Source organism: Erpetoichthys calabaricus, chromosome 2 (assembly GCF_900747795.2).
Source record: "Erpetoichthys calabaricus chromosome 2, fErpCal1.3, whole genome shotgun sequence".
In the NCBI taxonomy this organism is placed as follows: domain Eukaryota; kingdom Metazoa; phylum Chordata; class Cladistia; order Polypteriformes; family Polypteridae; genus Erpetoichthys; species Erpetoichthys calabaricus.
Window position 1 is genome coordinate 251435494 of NC_041395.2, and position 16057 is coordinate 251451550.

Genomic DNA, 16057 nt, shown 5'->3' on the forward strand with positions numbered 1-16057 from the left:
CTGGTCAGTAATATGGATAAATGCAGGGAAAGTAGCAGAATGAATGAATTAATTATATATCCTGACATAATTTCCAAGGCTCTATAAAGGTCTAAAACTTGTGGACTGTGGATCTGTATTACAGCAGTAAATAGTTATTGAAATGTTATAGAATAGTTGGGTAACTTGGTTCCTAGGGCCCAAAGCCTACTGTTGCTCACGTCAGAATTTTTTTTTTTTTTTACTTGAAGATTGACCTGGCGTGAGTGAGAATAGATGTGGGTGTGTAGAAGAGTGTGCCCTATAATGGACAACTGATACCCTATCCCAGATTGGTTTCTGCATCACATTTAATGCTGCCAAGGTAGACCCTGTTATGGATAAAGATAATTCAAAAAAAGATCAACCAATGGGAATGCACCATATGGGATTCAAGTATTGAAATTAGCATGAGTTTCTACAATGCAAAAAGAAGTGCTGAATTGTATTATAGATTTTATTGCATGCATCTTGAAGACTGTTTTCTGTTTCATATTGTCTCTTTATAGGAATTGGATGCCCTGTTCCTCGTATTCCAGCTGAAGCTAGCCCCCTTGCTGATCACGTTTCTGCTACTCGCATTCTTTGTGGAGCTCTTGTCTTTCCCACAATTGCCACCATTGTAGGAAAACTTATGTTCAGCAGTGTCAACTCAAATCTACAAAGAACTATTCTGGTAAGAATAACATTCTTTATTTTGTGTACAGTATAGTATCTTAATGTAATTTTAACATTATTTATAGTATCTGTAATTGTTATTTTTTATTTTGTTGGAGAATTCAGTTCTTTTGTAAAAGTTTGTTGTATTTTAAAAATATGATAAAAACACAGCTGGTTTACAACATACGTATGTTCATTTGTGATTCAGTAAAATGCATTTATAACATTTGCTTACATCAGACTGCCTTCTTTTTTTATGACTTCTGCCAAAAATGCATAATCAAGTGTTATTTTTGAAGGTAATGATAACGTGACATGCTTAATAGGATGACAAGGGAACAACTTTCAAACTATACAGTGGTTTTCCGTCAAGAACGGTGGCACTATAAAGCCGTTCCATGAATGAATATACAAACCCCAAATCAGAAAAGTTGGGACGGTATGGAAAATGCAAATGAAAAACACAGTGATTCTTGACTTTTATTTCGTTGCAGAGTATGAACCCAACATATTTCATGTTTTGTCTGGTCAACATCATTTCATTTGTTAATATACATCCATTCCTGCATTTCAGGCTTGCAACACATTCTAAAAAAAGTTGGGACAGTAAAGCGTTCACCAGTTTGTAATGTTGCCATTCCTTCTCACAACACTTAAAAGGCGTTTTGGCACTGAGAATACCAAGCGATGAAGTGTTTTGAGGTGTCTATTCTTCCTGCAAACACATCTTAAGGTGTGTAACAGTAAAATCTTAATCTACTTTTCTGTGTCAATGCTGCCATCACAGAAGTATAAATAACCTTTGCCAAGGCCACTGACAGAACCCTATACTATGATAGACTGGGGCTTTTGAACTTGTTGCTGGTAACAGTCTGCATGGTAGTCTTCATCTTTGGTCTGGAGCACATGGCGTCCATTTCTTCCAGAAAAAATGGGGAATACTATTTCATGTGACCATAGTACACGTTTCCACCGTGTGATGGTCCACCCCAGATGCCTCCGAGAGTTTACCCTGCTTGTGGACATGATTAACATAAGGCTTCTTTTTTGCATAGTAAAGTTTTAAGTGGCTTTTGTGAATGTAACTCCGTATTGTAGTGCTTGAGAAAGGTTTGTCAAAGTAATCCCTTCCCCTTGTGGTTATATCAGCTATCGATGAGTGACAGTTCTTAATGCAGTGCAGTATGAGGGATCGGAGATCATGAGTGTTCAGCTTAGGCTTGTGCCTTTGCCCTTTATGCACTGAAATTCCTCCAGATTCCTTGAATCGTTTAATGATATTATGCACTGTAGAGGGAGAAATCTGCAAATCCATTCCAAACTTTCTTTGAGGAACATTGTTTTAAAGATTTTAATAATTTTCTGTAGCATTTCTTGACAAACTGGAGATCCTGAGCCCTTATCTGCTCCTCAAAGACCCCGCATTTCGTTGATACTGCTGTTGTACCAAATAATGATTATAATCGCCTGTCGACGTTTCCTGTTTGAAATCACATCACTATTTAATTATTTTACCTCATTACTAGTTCTAATTTCCCCCATCCCAACTTTTTTTGTAATTTTTTGTGTTGTAGGCCTGAAATGCAGGAATGGATGTATATTAACAAATGAGATGATGCTGACCAGACAAAACATGAAATATCTTTGGTTGCTACTGTCTGCAATGAAATAAAAGTCAAAGTAAATTTAAGAATCATTGCATTTTGTTTTTTTATATTTGCATTTCTGCGGTGGGTTGGCACCCTGCCCGGGATTTGTTCCTGCCTTGTGCCCTGTGTTGGCAGGGATTGGCTCCAGCAGACCTGTGACCCTGTGTTTTCAGATTCAGCGGGTTGGAAAATGTATGGATGGATATTTGCATTTTCCATACCCGTCCCAACTTTTTCTGATGTGGGGTTGTATTAAAGTGATATTCAGTGAAGTGTCTATTAGAAGAGGATACTTTTGTGATATGTTGGCAGGTTTAAGGAGGAAGTGTGTAATATGGTCTCACAGTTTATATGATAATGATGATATTGATCAGTTAGTATTGGACTGTATTTTTTTAATACAGTCAACCATCTGTATCCATTGGGGTTCGGTTCCAGGACTCCCTGTGGATACCAAAATGTGCAGATGCTCAAGTCCTTTATATAAAATAAAACTGAGTAATATTGGCATATAACTTGTGCACATCCTCCTGTATACTTTAAATCATCTAGAGATTACTTATAATCCTAATACAATGTAAATGCTTTGTGAGTAGTTGTTACACAGCATTGCATTGTTTAGGGAATAATGATAAGGAAAAAAGTTTGTACATTTTCAATAGAGACACAGCCATGGGTATGCCTAACTACAGTATATAGTAAACATTAGAAGCAACCTAACACTTTCTTCCTTTCAACAATTACAGATTGATTTTGCTTAATGATCTGAAAGAGAAATGCATAGAATAAAACACAATATTTAAAATATAAGTACATATACAAAATATAATTGTAAACTGAGAAAACAAATGTATTCTCTGTCACTGATGCTTTGGAGGATGCTCGTTAATACTGGAATGACCCGTTTGGGAGCGGGGTGTCGGCGTTTAAGTGAAGGAAAAAATTAATTAGCCTTTTTATGCTGATTGCTGGTGAGTGGTCTTACAAAAAAATGTTTGTCTTCTTCAGTACTATTTATGCCATGCCATTCAGGTCTGGAGCAGTGCTAAACCTCCCAGCTGTTTTGTTCTTTTTATAACCTCATGCAAACCACCTGGCTCCACCTCACTACACGGGTCAGAGACAAGCCACACGCCACACTGGCACTCTCGGAGCCTACCCAAGCTAAGGGTCCAAATCCGAGACCTAGTTGTGTCTTAAGCATCTGGCCTGATGGGATATAGCCACAGGGAGATGTGATCAGTTTGCCCTTCAAATGCTGTGTCTGCACCCTCCCTTACCTGCTGCTCAGGGGTCTGCTTCATAGTCAGCTTCTCCAGATATTCCCGCCCCACTGGCACTCTGTAGCCATCTGAGGAGCATGTGTCTCACAGGTCCAGATCCCAGGGTTGTTATAGTACTAATGTCAAGATCTGTGGAGGTTGAAAGTAGAGGTTTCACGATTGCAGATACTTTAGTTAGAAACATTGTTTTAGGAAGCTATTTCTTCTTTTTCTTTGTACCATCAAATAAGTGTTGCTGTGTTTATAGGCATGTTGTTATTCCTCGGGGAGGCAGAAGGCTATAGCTGAGTATGCTTACACATCTCTTCATTCATGTGGATTCAGCGCTCGTGTAGTAGCAAATTCCAGAGTTTTTTTTTGAAACTTTACAATTTTTTTTAATATATTTTCCATTTGGGGTTGGTTGAATATGCAGATGCAGAACCAGCGGACCGGACAAACTGTACTGAGTTTTCTTGAAACAGAGTGCTATGAATACATATAATGTGAAATAAGGGAGACCTAGTGCTTCAACCTAGTGCAAAGGTTGCTAACTCATTCATTTGGAATGAACATTTATGCCAGAATGCTTAAGGAGATTTGTGAGTGCAAGTATAAACCCTTGACATGCATTTTCAAAAGTCATGACTCACTGGAAAAATTCCTAAGGACTGGAATATAGCAAACATTAATCTTCCTGAATAAAAAGGTGATCAGGGAGGTCCAAAGTCAGAAAGCTTAATGTGCATCACAGGTATCTCACTTAATGTAAAGGATTATTAAGGAAAGGATTAAGCAGTACATGGCAAGAACAGGAGTTTTACTGAACAGTCAACATGTGTTAAGATTGGGGAGTTGTTGGAGTAATGTTTGATTAATATTGATATAATATCAGATAGTTGCATTTGATAGTTTTTGTATCTTGCGTTTTAAAAGTCATTTGATAAGGTCCCACATGAGAGTCTGTCAGTAAAACTGAAAGAAGTATGAGTTGATGGCGTAGTGTGTAGATGGGTGAAAAATATGTTAAAACATAGGAAGCAAAGAGTTATGGTGTGAGGAGTCTTGTCGGAATTGGGTAATGTTAATAGTGGTGTCTCTTAAGGGGTCAGAACTACGGCTGCTATTTTTTATTTATTTATGATCTGGATAGGAATATAAGCAACAAGCTGGTTAAGTTTGCAGACAATGCCAAGCTAATTGTGACAACAGATAATCTGTTATTGGCATAATCATTGCAGAGTCACTTGGAGAGAATACAAGCTTGGGCAGATTTATGACTGATGAGTACAGGTGCATCTCAATAAATTAGAATATCATCGAAAAGTTAATTTATTTCAGTAATTCAATTCAAAAAGTGAAACTTGGATTCATTACACACAGTGATATACTGTATTTCAAGCATTTATTTCTTTTCATTTTGCTGATTATGGCTTACAGGTAATGAAAACTCAAAATTCAGTATCTCAGAATATTACATAAGACCAATAACAAGAAAATTATTTTTAATTCAGAAATGTTGGCCTACTAAAAAGTATGTCCATGTATGAACTCAATACTTAGTTGGGGCTCCTTTTACATGAATTACCGCATCAATGCGGCGTGGCATGGAGGTGATCAGCCTGTGGTACTGCTGAGGTGTTATGGAAGCCCATGATGCTTTGATAGTGGCCTTCAGCTCATCTGCATTGTTGGGTCTGGTGTCTCATCTTCCTCTTGACAATTATGGGGTTTAGGTCAGGTGAGTTTGCTGGCCAATCAAGCACAGTGATACCATGGTCATTAAACCAGGTATTGGTACTTTTGTCAGTTTGTGCATGTGCCATGCCATGCAGGAAAATGAAATCAGGATCTCCATAAAGCTTGTCAGCAGAGGGAAGCATGAAATACTCTAAAATTTCCTGGTAAATAGCTGCACTGACTTTGGACTTGATAAAACACAGTGGACCAACACCAGCAGATGACATGGCTCCCCAAATCATCACTAACTGTGGAAACTTCACACTGGACCTCAAGCAACTTGGATTCTGTGTCTCTCCACTCTTCCTCTAGACTCTGGGACCTTGATTTCCAAATGAAATGCAAAATTTACTTTCATCTGAAAAGAGGACTTTGGACCACTGAGCAACAGTCCAGTCCGTTTTCTCCTTAGCCCAGGTAAGATGCCTCTGATGTTGTCTCTGGTTCAGGAGTGGCTTGAAACAAGGAATGCTGTGACAGTTGTAGCCCATGTCCCAGATATGTCCGTGTGTGGTGGCTCTCTAGCCGCAGTCCACTCCTTGTGAATCTCCCCCAAATTCTTGAATGGGCTGTGCTTCACAATCCTCTCAAGGCTGCGGTTATCCCTGTTGCTTGTGTACCTTTTCCTGTCACATTTTTTCCTTCCAATCAACTTTCCATTAATATGATTGGATACAGCACTCTGTGAACAGCCAGCTTCTTTAGCAGTGACCGTTTGTAGCTTACCCTCCTTATGTGGCCTACTGAGCCAGACTGAAAAACCATTTAAAGGCTCAGGACACCTTTGCAGGTGTTTTGGGTTAATTAGCTGAGTGGAGTGTGACACCATGAGTCTACAATATTGAACCTTTTTACAATATTCTAATTTTCTGAGGTACTGAATTTTGGGTTTTCATTAGCTATAAGCCAATGAAATCAGCAAAATGAAAAGAAATAAACGCTTGAAATATATCGCTCTGTGTGTAATGAATCTATATAATATATATAGATATATATGAATTGAATTACTGAAATAAATACATTTTTCGATGATATTCTAATTTATTGAGATGCACCTGTAAGTAAGTGTATTTGCTCGAATTCGAGTGAGACACAGAGGGGAGGGAGTGGGGTGGGATGTTGCGCTCCTTACTCACGCTGCAACCTTGGGGCATATACCTTACCCCCACTTAGATAGCAAATGAGAGAACTACTTAAAGGATTCAGATCGGGTTTTTTTTTTTCTTCTATAATGTGCTTGAACATTCCGGATGATTTTATAGCTCCCCTCAGCGCGCTAAGAATCATAGTTCGCTTGCGGTACCGATATATTTGCGTGAATCCCAGAGACACACAACAAACTGAGGAGAGGGGGCTTCCTCACTCACTCGCCATTTGCAGGGCATGTTCCTTAACTCCGCTTAGCTAGCAAACGAGAGAACAATTGAATTCAACTTTGTTTGATATTTAAAATAAAGTGTTACTTAGGTCTTGATGAGTTTGAGTTTGGATATTCTCTTAAGTGTATCCCACATTGAAAAGATAGATTGCAATTCAGATTGTGGATCGTGATATGGTTTTTTGGAAAGATCGCCCACTCCTAATTTGACTAATTAAGTTTTCAAATTTATGTAGGATTCATTAACCCTTTGGCGAGCTACTTGGAAAGGGGTTGCGAGCTACCGGTAGCTCGCGAGCGACGTGTTGGAGAACCCTGGTGTAGATATTATAACACTGTTGTACACACTGTTCATTCCAACCTTAGGAAATGAGGATTTCACAATATGTATCTTAACCTGTCTTTTACATCATATTTGTGGCTAACAAACATGTCCTATTCTTTTTTTTTTTTAAAACCTTACAGTATAAATATTAACTGCTGTCATGGTTCAGTTTTTAGTTTGACTTGTGCCTCAATTCAGAAATGGAAAAAGTCAATAGTTGTTTTGAAGAGGAAACATTTGTTTACACCATACATTTATAATGGGCAAACTAATGACATGGGGAAGAATTTTAAATCTGCTTGTGTTGAAGTTTTTTCTTAAAGCAAGCAAAAATAAGCCTTGTTTCAAACAATTGGTTAACACCACTTATGCTTACAGTATATGAAGCAGATTGACAGTACAGTAGTTGACCTTTATTTTTCTTTCCAGTCAAATTCCAGTCTTAGCCCATTTTATCTTATGGTTTAATTCGATGTGACAGCTAGCAGGCTTAAATGCAGTTATTGAAGGACAGGTTAATAAGACACTGTGTTTCTTTACAACATTTTTTTTTCTTGTGCTATTTGACTTTCTAGATAGTGTTTTATATTTTGTAAATATGTTTTTTTATTTTCCAGGGTGGAATTGCTTTTGTTGCCATAAAAGGAGCTTTTAAGGTATACTTCAAGCAACAGCAATATTTACGTCAAGCCCATCGTAAAATTCTAAATTACACTGAACAAGAAGAGGCCTGAAAATTTTTCACTTGAGGACCTTAACCGGGACTGCTGTAAATTTAAACACATCTTTTGAATTTAATTATGCTGTAATGTTACATCAGTAAGGTTTTGTGTGTTCGATTTATTATATGCTGCTGAGTCTTGTATAATATGGCACTTTGAGACAGCAAAATTCATAAAGCATTGCAGACAAATGTTATAAAACCCAAAAATGTGAGTTTTTTGTTTTTTTTTGTAATTTATCGCTGTCAATAATCATGTCATACTTTGTAGCATCCAAGTGATCTGCCATTAATGAGTTTCTTCTAGACGTGGAGAGCAGCTGAGTTTGTTTTAACATTACTTCAATGAGCTAATATATTTTTTTTTTTCAGCTGAAGGACAAATACTTGGAAATCATATCTTGATAGCGAGGCTGCATTTGATTTTATGTATTTTTTTTTCTTTCAGGTACGGGATAGGAGGCCGATGTCTGTTGTCAAATTTATTTCTATTTAAAAGGTACAAATTGTGCAAAAAGTTGTATGTAGATCAGAAAAGGCAAAGGCGCATTGTTCTGCCTAAACGTTCACCTTTGTCTTTTCTCTTTAATAATAAAGTATTGAACGTGATTTTTTTTAGTTCATTACAAGTCTATACTGTTATCCTATCTCTCCCTTATATTCTACTTGGTTTCCTCAGTGATTTTTTTTTGTTATTCTGCTTTTGTGAGGGTAAGGTATATTTTTATGTTGCATTTCTTGAGAATTTTGAGAATCTGTATAAAGGCTGAAAGTTGAATCTTAAGGTTAATATGCACACTCGTTTAAAGTGAAAAGTTGTGGCCTAATTTGGTACAAGGAAAAAAGTAATTTAATGACAAATGAATGTCTAAAGCATCTTTAAGATCCAGCCGTGTGTGTGTTTTATTATTTTTAATTCAGTGCATAGGAGAAATGACCAGTAACTTTAACCTTTGAACGTATACAGTACATTTGATTACAAGTTTTCTACTCAGAATTATATAATTAATGAACTGCAAACTGTGACATGTAAAAATGCCAAGGCGTATTACTTAAGCAGATATTGAGATATGGTGTAGAATTCATGGCTATGAATACAAATGAAATGTTAATTACAGAGAAGCAAAGAGGAAAGGCACAATTTTTGGAGTTTACAAAATAATTGTTTTTATTATGGGCTTTTAGGTATAAAAGCAGAAGATCTATATCAAAACCTTTATGATAGGGTTGTGACAGGTCTTTTTATCTTCTTAAAATCCTAATGTGTATAGGATTCTATAAAATTGAAGGCTTTGATTCTTCATTAATGCATTATTAAGCAGGTTCTGTTTTTATGTGGGTCTCAGTGATTAATTTCTCTATTGACTGTGCAATGAACATTTTTGCTGCTAAATAACAGCTTTGAGCTTTTTAGATATCTAGTTAAAACTGATTTATTTTTGACACTTAATCTCTATATACTGTATGCTACAGAGAGGTCTAGACTTCACTACAATAAAGAATGAAATTTATGCACAGATCAGTAAATGACTTTGAACAACACATATCCCAAAACCACAATGTTTTTTTTGTTTTTGTATCCCCAGCAAAATATTGCAATATTTATTGCCAGTGTTTATGTAATATATGATCTATTGAAGGAAGATTACAGAATGCCAAAATGTATCATTTTCTAAGATTTGGATTAAGGTGTGACATTTTTCTTTTTGTTTTGAATAATTTTTGGTTTTATGTTAACATCAGGAGATGTTTAAACTGGTACTGATGTTACTGACTTGCCTATTGTTCTGAAATATATTTTTCTATGCATTTGTTGGGTTTGTGTGTTTCTGTTGGTACGTCTGGCTGGTAAGCTTCACTGCACTGTGGTGACAGTGGTGATTTGCTCTGTTGTGCAGGACCATAGGGCTTTGATTTAATAAAACACTGCAAATTTCTCTGCTTTCCTCTGTACCACATTAAAAATTGACAAGGACAAAATGGCCACAAGTCCAGCTAGACGGACATTGTGTATAACCAAGCAACATCTTAACAGATTTTAAGTGACAATGTTTTTGGAGGTTTGTATTTCTTTAGCTTATCATGTTGTACAGTTAATACAGCTGTAAAAAGCAGAGTGAATTGATTAAACTACTTTAAAGAAATTATGAATGATGACAAAATATTTAGGCTTTAGTGTATGGCATGAAATATTACATTTATTTAATTTATAGTGTACAGTTGTGTTAGTAAATTACTTTTGCATTAAAAACTCACTAAAACTTGTCATTTTTACTACACAAGAAAGCATGAAATAAGCATGAAATAGCTAAGTATTTATTGTACATACTAACATAAAGGCATATTCAAGCATTTTTAAAAACTGGATCCTAAGGATCTGATACTGAATTATATGTATAATTCCTCTCCCAAGAACAGAAGTAATACACTCTGTGGGGCATGTAATATGAACTTACAGGCAGGTCTCATTTCAAAGTGGTTATTTCCATCTCAGCGGCCATTGTTTTTATTTAATGCTTGTTAAAAGGCACCGTTTAATGTTACAGGCTAAGCAGTTTCACATTTTGAAAGATTTTAGAATACTTACCTTGGCACAATGGTTTGATATCCTTGAGTATGATGTCCCTTAACTGAAATCCAGAACTAGATACTTCTAACAAGCAAGAGGAGTACTTTCACTCTTTCATTCTTGTTTAGTTAGTGTATTATAAAGTTATCCCAGTGTCTCATCCAGCTAGTTATAAAACGTTTATGGTTCCTGCTTGAACTGCATGACTTGCTAGCTTGTTTCAGATGCCAACAGGAAATTTCAAGTTTAGTTGCAGAGTGCAAATGAGGTAACATGCACTTCTTATTGAGATTTGTTATCAGTGTTTGTGCATAATGCTTGAATCGAATTATTACTACTAGAAGCACTTAAGTTCTCATCACTGAAATACCAATTTTGCACCTACACACATTGATATTTTAGGCTTATGCCCGTTTCCAGACACATTTAAGTGCACCATAAACTCTGCCTTCTTTTCTCACCCACTGTTAAGAAGTCTAATTCTCGTTTACACTATTTGGTAGTAAATGGAATTTCTCATTTAATTGGACAGACCTGTTATCATTGTGTTATATTAGACATGAATACCAGTTAACTTTTCTGAAAAGAGCAATAACACATTTTGTACACTGGAGAGGATTAGAAGCCATCAGTAAATATACTACTGTGCAAAGTTTAAAGCTACTTCTTTGGGCAGTATTTATTTGCCATTGAAAACACTATATAATATTGGAAGAAATGCAAATAAACATTAATACAATAAAAAGTAGCTATTTGTGGGGTTTTTTTTTTCAAAAACTTGTTTATTTTGAGGTAGACAGAATAACATAAATGACTTCTTGAAGCCTCCCAGCCATTCCATATATTTGTTTCACTAAAAGCTTACCTGTTTGTAATTTATTATGTAATGGTTAGCCAAACCAGATTTGCTAGGGGTGCAGTTCAACAAATGTGTGCATTGGGTGTCAACCGCAAATGCTGGGGGTGGTCATAAAAAGTTTGCAAATGGCTAAGACACCATACTTTGAAATGTGCAAGTGTGTTCAAGTGGTCATGAAGAAACTGGACAAGTAAATGATAGAAGAATGCAATGCAAGACCCATAAATTGTGAATTTCCCCTTGGGATTAATAAAGTATCTATCTTATCTATCTAAAGCTGTCTGCATCTAATGAATAGTCCTTAGAGGTCACCCCCTTATTGGGACAGAAGGAAATTCCGTAAAGTGCTCACTGAACATCTCACACCAAAATAAATACTTTCTGCTTTCACAGAAGTAATGGTCTTTGTAGAGCATGTTGCAGTTAAGAAACCATCGCTGTGCAAAGACAGCAAGAAGAAAGGATTAATCAGTGCCAGACAGGTTCTTGGTATAATGAGTGCAAACCTGAACATTTTTGTTGATAAAAGATACCGTATCAAATGAGGAACAATCAATGCCTTACTCTGAGCTTCTGTGAAGCATGAAGGTAGACCTGACCATGTACTGGGGTGCATTTCAGCCAAAGAAAAATTGCTAAGAAAAAGCATTTTCATTCATATGTTGTACTGTCAGAAAAATAACTGGCAGCTGGAGGATTGGTTCGGGATCCTAAAACGCTGCTTACACCACTTAGACCTCCTTGGGCATTATAACTCTGCAAGTGGAGCACTGACAGTGTTAGGTTAGGCAGGTCAGGGATCTATGTGGGGTCACTTGGTACAGGAAAAAAAAAAGAACAAAAGCAGCCAAAACCAAAAAGAAGAGCTTTGACAAATCCAGTAGGATTTCAAGATTTTACTATTAGTTTTTGGTTTTGCATTATATGGGATGCATTCTGAAGTCAATAAAGACTTGCTTGTAAAGACGTTCTTGCTACTTTTTGTTATCAATGTTTACAGGGCCGGCTCTACCATATAGGCGATCTAGGTGGTTGCCCAAGCTGGTAGTTTTTTTAAACAGTATAGACCTACAACACTCGGACTCTATGGGTCAGTTGCATGTACCTGAGAAAGTACCATACCAACTACAGATCAAGACTAGACTACGTAGTACGGTGTAAAGAGGACACGTCAATCCTCAAGTTTAAGAGCTGTTGCAGTGAACAGCGTAACAAGATCAATACAAAGTGAACTAATACACAGCTTGTATTGTTGGTTCATGTTTCTCCTTGACTTACTGAACTTGCCATCTGATTGCCCATCAACAGTGGCACACCAGCAATTAATGTCATACCCTTTCCCAATTAATGTCTTACAGTTGCACATTCCTCTTGATTTAAAAGGGACAGAGCACAAGGAAAAAAGTACGTCCTCATGTAAAGTTCATAAATAGAACTGCAGTTGTTAAGCTACATTAATATTGTAATAAGTATTAATATCATTCTTGTAAATTGTATACACATTGACAGTATGAAAAGGCCATGCAATTCCTATAAGAAAGTAATAAAGACAAAATGTGTTAGTAGAATTGTATATGAAGCTTGCCGTATAACCACGGAGCACACTGCCTTTTTTTCTATGTATTGTGCCTACCTGACCACACGGTAATACCTGAACTATTCCGAAGTGACGCTTGCATTGTTGTGTGTTTTTTGTATCTCACACTCTCATACACCTTTATCGTAAGAGCATCCCTTATCTACGATGGAGCGTTCAATCAGAAGAAAATATGAAGCTCTGTTTAAATTAAAAGCCGTTGAAGTGGTGAAAGAAATTGGTAACTGTGCTGCCGCAACAAAATTCGATGTATCTGAGAAACTGGAAGAAGCAGAAGATATAAAAAAAAAAATTAAGTGTCGTATTTTTGAACGGGCATATAAGTTGGGATCTGATTTTATGATCGATTTTTCAGGTTTCAAGCCCGATTTATACGTGAGTATTTACGGTAATTGTCTCAAAGCAGCTCACGGGTGGATAATGATCTACCATCAGGGTGACCTGGGTGTGTGCCGTGGAATATCAAAGAAAACAGTAATGCAGGTTTTGTACCAAATTCACCACAAGCCAAGGTAAATATGCAAGTGCTATTAATTCTGTTATACTAGGAGAGGTTATAACGATTGTAAGATCATATTTATATTTTACGCAATGTTATTCTGGTGTAGCTGCAACAGGGTTTCAGGATGTTGATGTAACCCCTGTCAAAATATCACCCCATTCACCACCCAGCTGGAAGGTCAGAATCACTTCAGATTTCATCTGCAGTCACCCGACTGACTTGTAAATTATGCCTGGAAATTGCACTCCTACCTAAAAGTAATTGTGTTGCAGCTACGGTCATGAAATTTCTATTGTCTCCCTCTCTCTCAATAGTGTTTCAGTGGTACTTTGCACTGCTGCATGCAACATATGTAGGTAATTACCTCAATCCCCCTCAATCTAATTGCTTAAATCTCCAAAGAAGACCACCCCTTGCCTTGTTTTATTTTCATATGTGATATTCATAGAGTGTAAATATGTATGTATGTATGTGACACAATGGGGAGGGTCTTAATTATGTAATGCTAGAACTATTATTCTCATTTTTGTGATTACGTAAGATGATACAGAAGAGTTATTTCATTTTGCACCCAGCTTTTTTAATAACCAAATTAATCCAACAGTCACCAAAATATATAAAATATCTAGCCAGACCCCCAGTAGAGCACAGACATCATATAATAGATAACATGAGAGATCTCATATCGAAGCTGGAGAAGACTCACAAAGATACCTCCACGACACTGCAAAGGAATACAGCATGGAGGAAACTAGCAGCATCTTTCAGTGCACACTGTCCGAACTGGTGACCAAACGGTTTCTTAATTAGAGACGGCGACTCTGCATCTTTTTGCATTTTTTTTTTCTGAAGAGTAATAATGGTTAAATGTATGTTGATCTGTATTTTTATTTTATTTTGTGCAGTATATTTCCATGCATTGCTTGTCTCTTTTATATTAAATTAAATATATTAGATTCAGTATCACTTTATACTTCAGTCCAAATCATTAGCTACTGTACTAAGTCAGTTGAACCTGCTCATGAGTTGGTCTTTGTTAGTACACCATCTCTTGATCCGCTGTTAGTCCACAGCTCTGAGGCACACTGCAAGAGTTGTAAACTCCAAAATTAGTCTTGTTACCATAAATAAGACCAGAGCAGCACGGGATCATACCCATACCTAGAGCTCATAGCTAGTACAACTGTTTTGTATTTTCACATGCTAGCAATGTTTGGTCTTAACATCTCACACAATCCAACAAAAACATGAACAATGATGATTATAAAAATCCTCAAAATGTAGCATAGAAGACACAGACATGGCAAAATGACATACAGTGGTGTGAAAAACTATTTGCCCCCTTCCTGATTTCTTATTCTTTTGCATGTTTGTCACACAAAATGTTTCTGATCATCAAACACATTTAACCATTAGTCAAATATAACACAAGTAAACACAAAATGCAGTTTTTAAATGATGCTTTTTATTATTTAGGGAGAAAAAAAATCCAAACTTGTGTGAAAAAGTAATTGCCCCCTTGTTAAAAAATAACCTAACTGTGGTGTATCACACCTGAGTTCAATTTCCGTAGCCACCCCCAGGCCTGATTACTGCCACACCTGTTTCAATCAAGAAATCACTTAAATAGGAGCTGCCTGACACAGAGAAGTAGACCAAAAGCACCTCAAAAGCTAGACATCATGCCAAGATCCAAAGAAATTCAGGAACAAATGAGAACAGAAGTAATTGAGATCTATCAGTCTGGTAAAGGTTATAAAGCCATTTCTAAAGCTTTGGGACTCCAGCGAACCACAGTGAGAGCCATTATCCACAAATGGCAAAAACATGGAACAGTGGTGAACCTTCCCAGGAGTGGCCGGACGACGAAAATTACCCCAAGAGCGCAGAGACGACTCATCCGAGAGGTCACAAAAGACCCCAGGACAACGTCTAAAGAACTACAGGCCTCACTTGCCTCAATTAAGGTCAGTGTTCACGACTCCACCATAAGAAAGAGACTGGGCAAAAACGGCCTGCATGGCAGATTTCCAAGAAGCAAACCACTGTTAAGCAAAAAGAACATTAGGGCTCGTCTCAATTTTGCTAAGAAACATCTCAATGATTGCCAAGACTTTTGGGAAAATACCTTGTGGACTGATGAGACAAAAGTTGAACTTTTTGGAAGGCAAATGTCCCGTTACATCTGGCGTAAAAGGAACACAGCATTTCAGAAAAAGAACATCATACCAACAGTAAAATATGGTGGTGGTAGTGTGATGGTCTGGGGTTGTTTTGCTGCTTCAGGACCTGGAAGGCTTGCTGTGATAGATGGAACCATGAATTCTACTGTCTACCAAAAAATCCTGAAGGAGAATGTCCGGCCATCTGTTCGTCAACTCAAGCTGAAGCGATCTTGGGTGCTGCAACAGGACAATGACCCAAAACACACCAGCAAATCCACCTCTGAATGGCTGAAGAAAAACAAAATGAAGACTTTGGAGTGGCCTAGTCAAAGTCCTGACCTGAATCCAATTGAGATGCTATGGCATGACCTTAAAAAGGCGGTTCATGCTAGAAAACCCTCAAATAAAGCTGAATTACAACAATTTTGCAAAGATGAGTGGGCCAAAATTCCTCCAGAGCGCTGTCAAAGACTCATTGCAAGTTATCGCAAACGCTTGATTGCAGTTATTGCTGCTAAGGGTGGCCCAACCAGTTATTAGGTTCAGGGGGCAATTACTTTTTCACACAGGGCCATGTAGGTTTGGATTTTTTTTTCTCCCTAAATAATAAAA

The 16057-nt window shown here is 37.1% G+C and overlaps 1 protein-coding gene across 1 annotated transcript in view; it reads left to right on the top strand.

Moving 5' to 3' along the window:
- marchf5 (membrane-associated ring finger (C3HC4) 5) overlaps nucleotides 1-9562 on the top strand; it is a 92890-nt gene extending 83328 nt beyond the window's left edge. Inside the window, exons 5-6 of the mRNA XM_028795354.2 lie at nucleotides 528-694; nucleotides 7650-9562. Coding sequence (XP_028651187.1) covers nucleotides 528-694; nucleotides 7650-7766 — 284 coding nt within the window. The 3' untranslated portion in view covers nucleotides 7767-9562. The remainder of the gene's footprint in view (nucleotides 1-527; nucleotides 695-7649) is intronic.
- The last annotated feature ends 6495 nt before the right edge of the window (nucleotides 9563-16057 follow it).